Source organism: Citrus clementina, unplaced genomic scaffold (genome assembly GCF_000493195.1).
Source record: "Citrus clementina cultivar Clemenules unplaced genomic scaffold, Citrus_clementina_v1.0 scaffold_3, whole genome shotgun sequence".
Lineage (NCBI taxonomy): Eukaryota > Viridiplantae > Streptophyta > Magnoliopsida > Sapindales > Rutaceae > Citrus > Citrus x clementina.
In genome coordinates this window covers 30341288-30356315 of record NW_006262339.1, presented here as the reverse complement: position 1 = coordinate 30356315, position 15028 = coordinate 30341288, and the positions used below count along the sequence as shown (strand labels likewise).

General features: G+C 36.9%; 1 protein-coding gene across 1 annotated transcript; it reads left to right on the top strand.

The window, feature by feature from the left end:
- The first annotated feature begins 793 nt into the window (after positions 1 to 793).
- LOC18049519 (probable leucine-rich repeat receptor-like serine/threonine-protein kinase At3g14840) lies at positions 794 to 13535 on the top strand. The gene is made up of 24 exons (XM_006442245.2): positions 794 to 959; positions 1338 to 1512; positions 8033 to 8104; positions 8217 to 8285; positions 8555 to 8626; positions 8722 to 8793; positions 8882 to 8953; positions 9052 to 9123; positions 9221 to 9292; positions 9399 to 9470; positions 9549 to 9620; positions 9715 to 9783; positions 9936 to 10004; positions 10087 to 10149; positions 10240 to 10275; positions 10431 to 10474; positions 10758 to 11137; positions 11286 to 11484; positions 11602 to 11754; positions 11882 to 12000; positions 12126 to 12336; positions 12420 to 12657; positions 12747 to 12897; positions 12990 to 13535. The coding sequence occupies exons 1-24, from the start codon at positions 869 to 871 to the stop codon at positions 13389 to 13391; spliced, it is 3045 nt and encodes a 1014-aa protein (XP_006442308.2). The 5' UTR covers positions 794 to 868; the 3' UTR covers positions 13392 to 13535.
- Positions 13536 to 15028: the final 1493 nt, after the last annotated feature.

Sequence of the window (15028 nt, the reverse complement as noted above, 5' to 3'; positions counted from 1 at the left end):
AATATATTAATAAACTTAATTAAATTTTTTTCCTAATTATTAAAAATTCTATCAAATTCCTTCGAATTAAAACTATTGGGCAAATACTAGATGAGAAAAAGCCTAAAATTTTAATGGAAATGGCAGTTGACTAAACAATGAAGAGAGAGAACTGGATGAGAGGATAGAGTGATTGGGACAAGTTAGAAATTTGAGAATTTTTTTTACTACTTTTTACATAAAGCCATAAAACTTCTCCTTCTTCTTTTTTCTCGTAAAAGGACATAAAACATTCTTTTAATATGTGTTTTTCTTTTCTTTTTTTATACTTTCAAAATTCAGAAGAGGATTTTTTAGTGTTTCAAATCAATAATGCTGGCACAACGTGGCGCTGCCTTTGGTTCAAGTCATAGTTTATTTCCAGCAACTTTGATATTAACTGCTTAATTACTATGAATTTAAGCTATTTCTACTAGTTCCTTCTCCCCGCCCCCCCCACACCATAATCTCCATTAGGATATATGTCTCAAGCTAGCAACCAATTAAAAATAAGAGCGAATTGTATTCCCTAAATAATCAATTATTTATCAGATTAGTTCCATCTCATTGAAACTACTGTTACATTAGATCTAACGGCAACAGCAGAAGAAGATAAAATGGGGAGTACTGTGCAACAGTTGCAACGTAGCTGGGCTCTTTAAACATTCAATAATTACAATAATGATCTGATTCCGGGCCTATTCTCTTGTCGCGGAAGTCTTTGATTATAATGGTCAACTAAGGTCTTCGTAATGAATGATAAATTGTGCAACCGATTCTCCAAAAAGAAGCAGCTATTGCTAACTTCTCAGCAGAAACAAAAAAGAAGGGGGGAAAAAAAATACAGAATATGTTGCTCCATCATCTTCCTTTTCTTTCACTTGCTGCTTTAGCCTTCATAAGTACCGTTGCTTTTGGAGCCACTTTACCATACGATGAAGGTATATGCTAGCTACAGAGTGAGAAAGGATGTTTCTATTATTATTATTATTATGATGTAAGAAGTAGACATAATGAGGCTTCACTCCTTAAAATAGTTCACAAGTGATTCATATACTTATTATTTTGCACGTAAAGAATTTGTAATCAGATGGGTATAGTGGTTATTTTGTGTTTTTTTGCCTAATCTTTACTTCTTTCATCTTTTCTACCTTTTGCAAAATCAAATCTTTTGGGTTGTTTTCAAAAACTGGAAAAAAAATCCACACAAAAGTTCCTTAAAAATGTTGATCATGGTAATTGGAATCTGGAAACACTTAGTTTTCAAGTCAATCAGTTAAACTTAAGGGTGTTAATTTGTTGCAATTTGGTCCATGCAGTGCGAGCTTTAAAAGACATAGCCAATACGCTAGGGAAGAGGAACTGGAACTTCAGTGCAGATCCATGCAGTGGAAAAGAAGGATGGGCCGATCAAAATCCAGACAAAGGATTTGAAAATGCTGTCACCTGCAATTGCACCTACGCCGGCGGCACCGTTTGCCATGTTGTTAGCATGTACATTCATAAGCGCCTATCTCTCTCTCTCTCTCTCTCTCTCTCACACTGAATACTAAACTATATTAAAACTTTTCGCGGGTAGTAATTTTGTTTCTAAAACTATTAAAATTAATTTTTTCCATTAATATCAATGTAAAATTGGATGAAGGTCCATCGCTCACCGAGTCTTTAAAAAAAAAAAAAAATTCGGTAGATTCAGTTTAACAAAATTTTAGTACATATATACATAATTTTTCAAAAGGCGCCGAGCCTGAGGACGTTGGCTGTTTTGTCACCACCTTGTTGCCCCTGTGTCCATGTATCGTTTTCTTTGAAATAAATATGTCAGCAAATAATAAATTGGCACATGTTGGGAGCTTAATTTGGATCTCAAACATTTTGACAAGCTTTTTATTATTTCAATTATTATTTTATTTTAAAATAAGAGTTTTTTTTTATTAACCCTGACTGTTCTATCACAATCATATCTCCAATAATATCTTTTGTTTTACAAAATTCCATTATTTGTTTGTTTATCTGTTTATTTTTTTTTTATTAAAATGGGCTCAATAAAACGAGCTAAGACAGAACCATACGGGGTTTAGCAACCCCAAATATGTCTTCTAAAATAATTGAATAAATACTCACAGGCGAGCTATCAAAAACATGTAACCCATAAGGGACTGAATGAGCCATACTGGCCATGAAAGAATTCGCTTCACGAAAGATGTGAAAAAGCGAAACTTGCCAACTCCTGCTTAGAAGATCCCGAACAGCAACAACTAGAGCATAGAAAACATTAGGCACAACCACCTGCTTAGAAATCATCTGTGACGCACACAAGCTATCCACTTCCACCAACAGACGTTTTATGCCAGCATCCCACGCCAGTATTAAACCTTGATATAAACCCCATAGCTCAGCCATAACCACCGGACACTCCCCAATATTCATACAAAATCCCGAAATCCAGTGCCCAACCGAATCACGAATAACACCACCAGCCCCTGCATCCCATGAATTTCTAACGGATCCATCCGTATTTAACTTACACCAAGGCCATGGAGGGGGTTGCCAGCCGATGAGCATCTCTTTTCTTCTCGATTGCTGACTCATGGGAGAAATATTTACTTTATGTATTTCATTAGCTCTGGCCATAACATCCATAGTGATTTTTGAGCTGTCTACCAATTTTCCTTCGACCATGAAGTGGTTTCTCCAAAACCACAGTCTCCAAACGGCCACCCCAAATACGCACTCCCACGGAATGTCAGAACCTAAAATTGTCTTGTTATGTAGATTAGCTACAAGCCATTCCCGTAAATTAGCGTGAAAAAAGGCCTGATAATCACCCCTTGCAAAAAGTCGCAGCCAAACCTGTTTAATATAAGGGCAATCTCATAATGCATGTAGAATGTCTTCGACTGGTGTCCCGCACCTACCACAAGCCATTGATACTGGAATATGACATCGAGCCAGCTCGCCATGCGTCTTTAACTTCCCATGCATAATCTGCCAAAGAAAAAGACGAACAGATTGGGGTCCCTTCCACAGCCATGCTAAGCTCCATGTTTCATCTTTAACGGCAAGGTTGTGACGACAGATGGAATTGTAAGCTGATCTGACAGTAAAAGCACCTCTGGGATCAAGACTCCAGTAGATTTTATCCTTGCCAAGCTGAGACGCGGGAGGCATAATTGATGCTATTTGCAAGAGGATATAACTAGGCAGTAAATGTTCAAAACTCAGCCAGTTCCAGCCCCCATTTTCTGTTACAAACTCACTCACAGAAGCATTAATAATCTCATGCGATATCGGTTGGAGGGCAAGGTTTATCAAGGGTTCATGCTTCGTTACCCAACAATCAAGCCAAAACCGAGTTCTCACTCCATCACAATTTGACCAGCGGGCTCCAAGCATGGTGTCTTTCCACGTTTTCCTGATAGCCATCCAAATACGGGACCCTTGTTTTTCCGGTAAAGAGAGCTATAAGTTTCCAGGATCCAGTCCATATTTAGAACAAAACACCTTCACCCACAATTTTCCCGAATTCGAAACAACTTCCTAGGTTAACTTCATCAGCAGCGCATGGTTCATCGCATCTAACTTTTTGAACCCCAACCCCCCATGAGTCTTTGGCGTACAAATTCTGTCCCAGCCCACCATACTAAGCTTGTGTCTCTTCGATTTCCCGTCCCAAATAAAATGGCGACAAGCCGTATCAATTTTCTGTCGCACCGGGGAGGGGAGCAATGTTGTTTGCATTGCATAAATGGGCATAGCTTGAATCACCGATTGAGCCAACTTTACTCTTCCAGCAAAAGACAAATGAGCCGCATTCCAGCCAGTAAGCCTCATATTTACCTTATCCAAAATAGACTGGTAAGTAACTTTATTTACCCGCGAATGGATTAAAGGCATGCCAAGATAACAACCTAGATCCTTAGTAGCCGAAAATCCCAAGGCATCGCCAATGAGCTGAGCATCTCTAGATAGCACATTTTTTGAGAAAAAAACTTTGGTTTTCAATTTATTAACCTTTGCTTCAGAGCTTCGACAGTAATTCTCCAGGACAACATCGATGATGTAGGCTTGATCAATTGAGGCTTCTGCAAATAAGAGTAAGTCATCAGCGAAAAAAAGATGCGTTAATGGAGTTCCTCGTTTTACCAGACGGATTGGTTTCCAACAGCCTTCCCTCACAGCTTGGGAAATACCATGACTCAATTGCTCAATACAAAGCACAAAAATATAGGGAGACAGAGGATCTCCCTGCCGAACTCCTCTCCCCGGAGAAAACTCCTCCGTAATCTCTCCATTCCACAAAATGCTCATTGTAACTGTAGTAACACATTCCATGATGAGCCTAGATAATTGAATCGGAATGCCAGCCAGCTGAAGAGTTTCGAAAATAAACGACCAATTGAGCCGATCGTACGCCTTCTCAAGATCGACCTTGATAGCCATAAGCCCTCGTTTACCTGTCTTCCGTCGCATAGAATGAACCACTTCTTGGGCTACAACAATGTTATCTATGATGTGGCGGCCAGGAACAAAACTTGTTTGGTGGGGGCCTATAATATCAGGCAGCAAAGCTTGCAAACGATTAGCAATTATTTTTGTCACAGTTTTATATGCTACTGTACATAAGCTGATAGGTCTAAACATTTTTAAGCTAGTAGGATGCTCCACTTTAGGGATCAATACTAAAAGAGTAGTATTGACCTCTTTAGGAATCTTATCAGAGGTGAAAATGTCAGCAATAAACTTACAAAAGGAAGGCCCAACCACTGCCCATTGAGACTGGTAGAAAATAGCATGCAACCCATCCGTGCCTGGAGCCTTTAGCGGTTTCATATTAAAGACGGCTTTCTTGATCTCGGCTTCCAGAACTGGGTTAGCGGCACAATCTATATCAAAAGCTTCCGAATTTGGGAAATAATTCAGAACAATATAATTGCGGGAATTTGCAACCTCACTTGTAAATAACGTCAAAAAATACCCCACTGCATGATTTCAGATTTCTTCCTCATTATACAGCCAATTACCCGAATTGTCCTGGATGGCTTCAATTTTATTCCGTCGTCTGCGAACAATAGTTTTTTGATGAAAGAAACTAGTATTCATGTCCCCATGCATAATCCAATCCTTTCTCGATTTTTGCCACCAAAGGATCTCCTCCTGCCCCATTACCATCTCCAACTCATTCCGTAAATGGGCCTCTAGGCGCATTAACCCCTCGATCTATATTTCTCCAAGGTTGCCTGGATCCCGTTAATTCGAGCCATTAAGGTACGTTTTCTCTGAAAAATATTCCCAAACACCTCTCAATTCCAGACTTGAACCTCTTTGACGAAAGTAGAAGCCGCATCACTATAAGAAGCTTGAGGATCCCACGTCTGTTTAACAAAATTATTAAAATGATCATTAGTTAACCAAGAAGCCAAAAATCGAAAAGGCCTGTTACCATGATGTCCCCGAACCGCTTTCTCAAACCAAACTAGCACCGGTCTGTGATCCGAAGCAACTTTTGGAAGATGGAGAACTGAGTTATCTGAAAACTTTGAAAGCCCCGCATTATTACATATAGCTCGGTCTAGCCTTTTAAGGGGGAAACCACGAGACCATGTAAATCAAGGGCCTTTGAACTTTAAATCGAAGATTTGGTGGCCATTAAACCACTGTCGAAACAAGCCACACACTCCTGATTGACCGGTAGCTCCCCCCTGTTTTTCTGCCGCGTACAAGATAGAATTGAAGTCCCCACCAATCAGCCAAGGTTCTTGAATAACAAAGGCGAGGCTATCCATATGCTTCCAAAGCTGTTTCCTCAACATAGGATTTGGGCTAGCATAGACAGCCGTTACCAAAGACATAAACATCTTATTCATACTTATCTTGAAATGAATAAATTGTTTGTGATTTATCAGTACCTCCACCTCTATAGCATCCTGCCAAAGCAACCAAATACCTCCTGAAAAGCCTACTGCCTCCACACAATGAGAATTGTCAAATCCACTTTTCTTAATAAAACTATCTGCTTTACACCCACTAATACGAGGTTCCATTAGTACCACCAAAGAGGGATTATAATTCTTGACAAAAGTCTTAAAAGCACGACGAAACATGTTCGAAGCCTCCCCTTGAACATTCCAAAACATGATGCTAATTGATATAAAATTTCTGTAGGGGATGAGAGGAACCTTAGTTTTGCTAATCATTAATATCAGCCATCAACGCCAAAGGCGTTTCTTGAACCATCGATTCTTCTTCCTCCGACATTCCAACCTCCTCTGCTCCACTCATAGACTGCTCCGGGTGAGTATAGGTCTTCTCAACTACATTATCACATGCTGTGTTTCGATCATCTGGCGGGTCGGAGGTATGCTGAGGGTCTGGTCCCTGCCTAGCTCGATGCTCAATGAACGCATCCTTGCCCTCCCTCGGATGGACTGGTTGAGGTGAACAAAATACCACAATATGCTTCGTTGGGTCTAAGGTGGTAGCAATATGAGAGACTTGTTGATGATCTGGTGCAGCTTGTGACGTAACAAACGAGGTGGGGTTACGGTTTGCATGGTACGTGGAATTTACATCCTTCGTGCTTATGGTATGAGCACTTGACGGGAAAGGGTTTTGAAAAGGAATTGTTGAGGTGGCCATTTTCCTCCCTTGTGGTTTTGTAAACACAGCCTTTTTGCGAGGCTTACTCCTTGTTCCGTTCCTTGTTATGGTTTCTTGATGGGCTGTAAACGTAGGGTTCGGGATAGGCATGGGTGGTTGGCGTGAGGTGGAGGGGATATCCTTACCCATTGCAGTAGCAGGTTCCTCATGCTCATCTGTGGCTTGAGCCAGAACGTGGAATCTTGTGTTGCTAGCCCTAAACGGCTCACGGTTCCGGTGAAGGTCACTATTATTCTCCATGCCAGTGTTGGATCTTCTGCCCTTTCTCGTAGCGATCATCCAAGGGCTAAAGGGTTCCCCTTTACTAGCATCATGATAACCAAACTCCTGATGTCCATGATCTTCCTGACGATGCACAGTAGGCTGAGGGCCATTTTCAGTTTCATTCACTGCACCAGCATCCTTACAATTAGAGCTATTATGACCATACCTTCTACACTTAAAGTAAATCACCGGCAATCCTTCATATTCCACCTTCTGGACCTTTCCATCCAGAACAAACTGAGATACTAGCGGCTTCTCCAATGAAATTGTGACTGCAACACGGGCAAATCGTCCCCGTATAGAAGAAGCTGTATTTGCATCGATTTTGATCACCGTCCCCACCAATTGTCCAAGCTTTTGCAGAATTTTTCGATCATAAAGGTGGACAGCAAGACCAGGTAAATGAATCCATACAGTGACTTGATCAAAATCCGTTTTGCTGAAGTCGAAATTGGGTGTCCATGGCTGTACCGTTAAGTAATGCCCCATAATGATCCAAGGCCCCTTAGTTAAAGCCTCAACAGCATCATTACTTGAACGAAAGCGAATCAAAAAATAATTATTCTCTAAGTCAATCACTGGAAAGCTCATGGTAGTTTTCCACATTACGTTCAGTCTTGTGCAGAGAGTCCTATAGCCGATTGTTCGGCCGAGAAGTTTCACGACTACTGAATTTTTCCACGGTTCACTCAACTTCTCGTGGATTCTAGCCGAGAAAGCTATTGATGGCATGGGTCCATCGTTCTCCTCGATTACATCTCCTTCCTCAAAATCCCAATCCAAAGTTCCGTCACCATAACCATTCTCCCCTGCTTGCGAAGAGTTCACCAGTGTTTCTTTGTATGAGACCTGCATGGGGTGATCACCAGCTCCTTCCTCATCACGAAACCGTGCCTTTTTTGTTGTTCTAGCCTCCCTAAACGGCGGCGGAAAAGTACCTCCGAAACTAGGGTTTTTTCCACGTCCGATATTTTCGGAGCTTTCATGCATCGTATCTTTTGTGAAAGAGTCTGTTTATTTATTCATTTATGCATACTTAATTTTTTTTTTAATACATAAATAAAATCTCGTACTTTTTCCTGAAGCACAGAATTCTCAAGTCCCAGAATCTCCCAGGACGTCTCCCACCAGAATTGACCAGACTCCCTTTCCTCCAAGAAATGTAAGTACTTTTTACATTCTAATTTTGCCCCTCTTTTATCTCCAATGTTACCCATTTCACATTTTTGGTCATCTTATTTCAATTAACGAACTTAACTGTCTGATGTGAACAGTGATCTCACTCGCAACTACCTTAATGGCACTATCCCTTCAGAATGGGCATCTCTGCCACTCGTCAATGTGTACGCTATCATTTTTCTCTCTTTATTATGCATACATGGCAATTAATGCTATTTACATCCCTAAACCAGGAGGTTGATCTATTTTTATTTTTTTAATTTTTGGATGGAGACGAGAAACTTATCTGCTATTGTTATTGGAAAATGAAAAGCACAAGCCAAATTGATGACAAATCAAAGAGCATAGGCTCTTTTACTTTTTTTTTTTCAATTTTTTGTTTCTTCTTTTTTGGGTTGAAATGCATCTAACATATATATGGTTCTTGTTTCAGCTCCCTTTATGGAAACAGGCTAACGGATGCAATCCCAAAAGCTTTTGCAAGCATTTCAACTCTTGCCAATTTGTGAGTTTTTTATGTTTCCAATCTTTTCTTGCCCTTCAATTTTAGAAATCTCGTTTTCAGTGGTTCTGATTTATGTGTGGTAAATGTATATATAGGACCCTCGAATTCAATCAGTTTTCAGGAGATTTGCCTGCAGAGCTTGGAAATCTAATCAACCTCGAAAAACTGTAAGACACTTTCCCTCTCATCCTAAAGAAAAATTGAAATTACATTCATTAGATTGATAAATTGGTTCTTTATTGCTTTTTTTCACAGACATCTTAACTCAAATAATTTTACTGGGAAGTTGCCTGAATCATTTGCTAACCTGACCAGACTGAAGCACTTGTAAGCTTCTGTTTTTTTCTTACCCTTGCATGGTCTTTATTCCTGAACACAGTACTCAAGTTTTATTTAATTTATTATTCTCATGTATGTTGATGCAGTCGGATTAGCGATAACCACTTCACAGGACAGATACCCGATTATATTCAGAACTGGACAAAGCTTGAAAGACTGTGAGAGCTATCTTTGTTCTTTATTATACTATTTAAATCGAGAATTATGTGAATAGTGACTAATGATTAATGAAACAAAAAATATATGTATCAACAGATTCATTGAGGGAAGTGGTTTGGCTGGGCCAATTCCTTCTGGCATTGCTTCTTTGGTAGAATTAACTGACCTGTATGTATGGTTTCTCATTTTAAAAGGTTTTAATTTTTTGTTACATCATGTCTATAATGTATTTGATTCATACTTGGTTTGGTTTTGGTTGAATTTCAATATGCAGGAGAATTAGTGACCTAAATGGACCTGAAGGACCTTTTCCTCGACTTAGTAATCTGAAGAATATGAATTACTTGTAAATACCCAATTGATAGAAATTTTCTGATTCTTTCGGCTATTTGAAAAATCTTACTGTTTAGTTGTGGTATTGCAGGATATTGAGGAGTTGCAATATCATAGGAGAGCTGCCTGAATATCTTGGACAAATGATAGGCTTGAGAGTCTTGTTAGTTTGAACTCACTTTAATTCCTTCTACCCAGGTATACCTAGGGGGAATCATCAGTTTATTAATGATTTTTTGTTATGAATTTTCTCGCAGGGATCTCAGCTTTAACAAATTAAGTGGAGTAATTCCAAGCAACTTTTCTGGTTCTGGTCTAACTTACATGTAAGCGTTTTATTTTCTATCCTATTTTTCTCCAAGGCAAGTTGTTTGACTAAACTTCTATATCATTTTTTTTCTTATCATGTTCATCCAATTCATTATCCTCATCAAGAGACAGACACAACATTATACAGAGTTACTGCAATTTTGTTTAGGTACTTGACTGGAAACTTGCTAACTGGACCTGTACCAGATTGGATTGTCAGGAAACGAAACAAGCACATGTAAGCTTATCTCTTTCGCATGCTTCCTGTTATTTACATTGCATTGGGAGAGATGATGAATCTCGTTGAATATCTATTGCAGAGATCTTTCATATAATAATTTCATTGATGGAAGCTCAGATTCAAATTGTGAAATCCAAAGTGTGTAAGAACATTATCAACTTGAACTTATTAGCACTTCCAAAATACAATATCTTCAGTACACCTAACTAGTTCTTTGAACCATTCTCCGTAGGAACTTGTTTGCAAGCTCTTCTGAGGGCAGTAACTCGTAAGTTTTAAATTCCCCTTTCAATAAGAAACATCAAGAATTTGGATATAAGTTTTTTGTGCATTGCCTTGACTTTGTTTTCTTTCATAAATTTATCAATTTTATACTGTTTATTATGTCGTTATAATTCTGACCACCGCTTTGCGTCCTTACAGAACTGGGATTGTCTCATGTTTGAAAAGTTTCACCTGCCCAACAAGTAAGTCAGAAAGTGAAATGTTCTTTCTTAATTTGAGGAACATGGGAGCACTATGAACTAAATAAGGGAGAGAACTTCCATTTTATAATTGACAAGATCATTTCCTTACAGCTCTTACTAATGGTTTCAGAGGGAAAAAAATAAATTAAAAAAAACTCTGCTAATGCTGTTTACATTGCACAACAATGCTATGCCAAAATCAATGGCTTTATTTGTCTTTTAAAAGTTCTTATTCTACAATTTTTCTTGTGCACTGGTTGCTGACAGTTGTTTCTCGTCCCAGATCACAGCTCTCTTCATATAAACTGCGGTGGGAAGCAAGTGATTGCCAATGGAAGTACAACATTTGAAGACGATTTAGATGCAGCAGGGCCTTCCAGATTTTTCATAAGCAGAACAAACTGGGCATTTAGCACCACTGGTCACTTCATAGATAATAGTACCCGTGAAAACGCTTATATTCAGATAAATACATCTAGATTGTTGATGGATGATTCCCAGTTATACACTGAAGCTCGCATTTCTCCCATTTCTCTAACTTACTATGGGTATTGTATGGTAAATGGGAACTACACAGTCAATCTCCACTTTGCAGAAATATTATTCACTGATGACAAAAGTTACTGCAGTCTAGGAAGACGTATATTTGATGTTTACATACAGGTAATTACTGCATAAGACTTCGCCTCAGTGACAACTATGGTTGATTTTGAATTTTTTTTTTAAATGTTAATCTAGCAAATTGTTTTCAATCTTTACAAATTTCAGTTTCTGTATGAAAAGCTAAGTTAGTTGGGTACCTTTATTTCAGGGGAAGCTTGTGCTGAAGGATTTCAATATTGAGAATGAAGCTGGTGGTGTTGGTAAAGCAATTGTAAAACCATTTTCTGCTGCCGTGACCAACGGGACCATGGAGATCCGCCTCTATTGGGCTGGGAAAGGGACAACTGATATCCCTTATAAAGGAGTTTATGGTCCTCTTATATCAGCTATTTCTCTTTACACTCCTGGTAGGTTTAATACTAACATGAGACGTTTTTCTTTGCTAGTTCCATAGATTTTACAAAAGTCCCCTAAGGATATATCTATATGAATTCCTTGTATTAAGTGATTTTTTTTTTAAGCAGATATCGCATCGCCATTAGTAAATGGAAGCAGTAATAGTACAAATGTAGGCATGGTGGTCGGCATTGTGGCAGCAGCTGCATTTATTCTAATCCTGATTGTTAGTATCCTTTGGTGGAAGGGCTGTTTTAAAAGAAAGCATACATTGGAACAAGGTATTTAAAATTAGAATAAATAACAAACTGTTCTTCCAATCAATAGTTCGGTTATTCAAATCTTTGACAGAATCCTCATGTGAAGAAGTCTTGATTTTAAACATTAATCCCGTTACTTCTTCCATAGAGCTGAAGGGCCTAGACTTGCACACTGGTTCCTTTACCCTACGGCAAATTAAAGCTGCCACAAACAACTTTGCTCCTGATAACAAGATTGGTGAAGGCGGTTTTGGCCCTGTTTTCAAGGTATATTATGTGTGATAAATAATTCCTTTTGCTTCATAGCATAGGAGATTTATATATAATTACTTTTAAAAAAAAATATTTATCTCTTCAATACAGTAATCTGACTACATTTCTGAAAATTTCAGGGCCTATTGGCAGATGGCAAAGTCATTGCAGTCAAGCAGCTTTCTTCCAAATCAAAGCAAGGAAATCGAGAATTCGTTAATGAGATTGGCATGATTTCTGCTTTGCAACACCCTAATCTTGTAAAGCTCTATGGATGTTGCATTGAAGGAAATCAATTGTTATTGATATATGAGTACATGGAAAACAACAGCCTTGCTCGAGCTTTGTTTGGTAAATTTCAACCACACATGATGAATTACACATAAATATTAGACTCTAAATATTAATTTCTTTTTCCCCCAAATGATTTGAAGGACCTGAAGAGCATCGGTTGAAGTTGGATTGGCCAACAAGGCATAGTATATGCATTGGTCTAGCAAGAGGTTTAGCTTATCTCCATGAAGAATCAAGGTTAAAGATTGTGCACAGAGACATTAAAGCAACCAATGTGCTTCTTGATAAGGACTTAAACCCAAAAATATCAGATTTCGGTTTAGCCAAGCTTGATGAAGAAGATAACACACACATAAGCACCCGAATTGCAGGAACTTTGTGAGCTGCTGTATACCAAATTCTCATCAATGTTTTCTATTTTTCTTCTTATGAAAATCAATGTAATATTCAAATCCATGATTTTGCAGTGGATATATGGCGCCAGAATATGCAATGCGGGGTTATTTAACAGATAAAGCAGATGTCTATAGTTTTGGAATTGTTGCTTTGGAAATTGTCAGCGGGAGAAGCAACGTTATTTGCAGGACAAAGGAGGCTCAATTTTGTCTTCTAGATTGGGTAACTTTGGCTCTTACTGATTTTCGTTTTCCATTGTTCTTGAGTTTATAACTGAACCAAATATAATGTTATTTCTACCTCTTTTTGATTAGGCTCTTGTGTTAAAAGAGCAAGGACACTTGATGGAACTAGTTGATCCACATTTGGGTTCAAATTTTGTCGAAGAACAAGTGATGGTGATGATCAATGTAGCTCTGCTATGCGCCGATGTTTCTCCTACAAATAGGCCCTTGATGTCTTCAGTAGTAAGCATGCTCGAAGGCAGGGTTGCTGTTCCAGATTTTATTCCAGATTCAAGTATCTCAAACATGGATGAAACCAAGTCCCAAGCAATGAGGAAATATTACCAATTCAGCACAGAACAGAGTGGAACCCATACACAAAGTAAGCCATTTACAGGTTCTTCCACATCTGCAGTTGATAAGCTATTTACGGGTTCTTCTGCATCTGCAGTTGATCTGTATCCCGTCAATTCTGATCGATCATGGGAGTGACACAGATTGTGAAAATATGCTAAAACGTTTTTTGTATATTCTCTTTTCATTTTCCCAAACATTATAGTTTAAGCTTGAAACATTGATGTTTGTGGTGGCAACACTGAGGCTAGTTTGATAATGGTGTAATTTTAAGATAATCATTGTGAGCAATAAGAAAAAGCAGTTAATTGCAATTAGTAAATTCTTTTTAAAGAAATAAAACTTGACTGTTAAAACTTAAAATGTTGTGACACATGATTAAAATGAGTATAATAATGAATAATTATTATAAAAGAAATGATGAATTAATATTATTTTTGTCCTTTTTTTATAGATGGAGTTGGGATTGACTGATCAATGTAAAGATACTTTTAGGATGGAGTGATTCATTACGCCAAAAGTGATTGTTAAAATGGTTATTATTGTTTCACCACTTTAAAAAATTGTAATATACCGCATGATTACAATGAGTATGGTAATTTATCAATTTATTATTATATTTTTTCAAAATTTATTATTTTATTACATTTCCATTAATACCATTAGTTAGCCAATGAGGTAAAAATATCAATTTTACCCTGTAATGAAGTTTTTTATTAAAAAAAAAGTAGTTAATATTTTAATTGATGGTTGATACAAATTGTAAACTTAGGTAGAAAATTAAACAAATTTAAATTTTTGTATAGTAAACTTAAGGTATATTTCTAATAATTTTTCTTATACATCAATACATATCTGAATTTGAATAGACTTGAATGTCTAAATCTGAATAATATGTTTGTTCTTTTTTAGTTGAATATTTGAAAATGAGTATTAAGTTGTTTTTTTTTTCAACTTAAAAAACTAAAAACATGTACTTTTACATTTGTATCCTTATTAAATTTGAATGTCAAATAAATACTATATATATATCTCAAAGAACACAAATGCCATAATATTTTATCATCTATAAGCAAAATCATGTTCAAGTGAATATATAATGATTTTGGAATTATAACATATAAAATACCATAAGTTTTAAATTTTATCACAAATTTTGAATAATAATAGTACATAATATAAGAAAAAAACTAATAAGATACTTGAAATGTCGATTTACCCATACAAAATGATGAGGGATTCCATGAAGGCTGAAAAAAACAAAGATGTGATTATTAGTGGGGTAAATGATATGAGTGGGTTTTGGAATAGACATGAAAAATAAACTATAAAATAGGGATATTTTTTACATTAGATATTTTTTACAGTAGAAATTAATTTGCTTATTCAGATTTCTCCATTCAGTGAAAAAAAAAAATTGGCTTATTTTATCAAATCACATTATTTGAAAAGTCCCAGTAAATTATTTAAAAAAAAACTCTATTAACTTAATTAATTAAATTAAGTTATTAAGTTTAAATTTAAGCCACTTTAAGTCATTAAGTTAAAAAAAAAAAACCCTTTTAGTGACTTAATTGGTTTAATTTCTATCAGTTAAGTCACTAATTCTGTTTGGTCTTTTAACTTAATGAAAATTTTTAGTCATTAAGTTATTAAGCCATTTTTTATCTTTCTACTTAATTTAAAAATTCAAAATGATATCATTAAAAAAGTTCTCCAATATCCCTATTTAATTAATTAAATCTTAATCCTCGCCTAATAAAATTTAATAATTA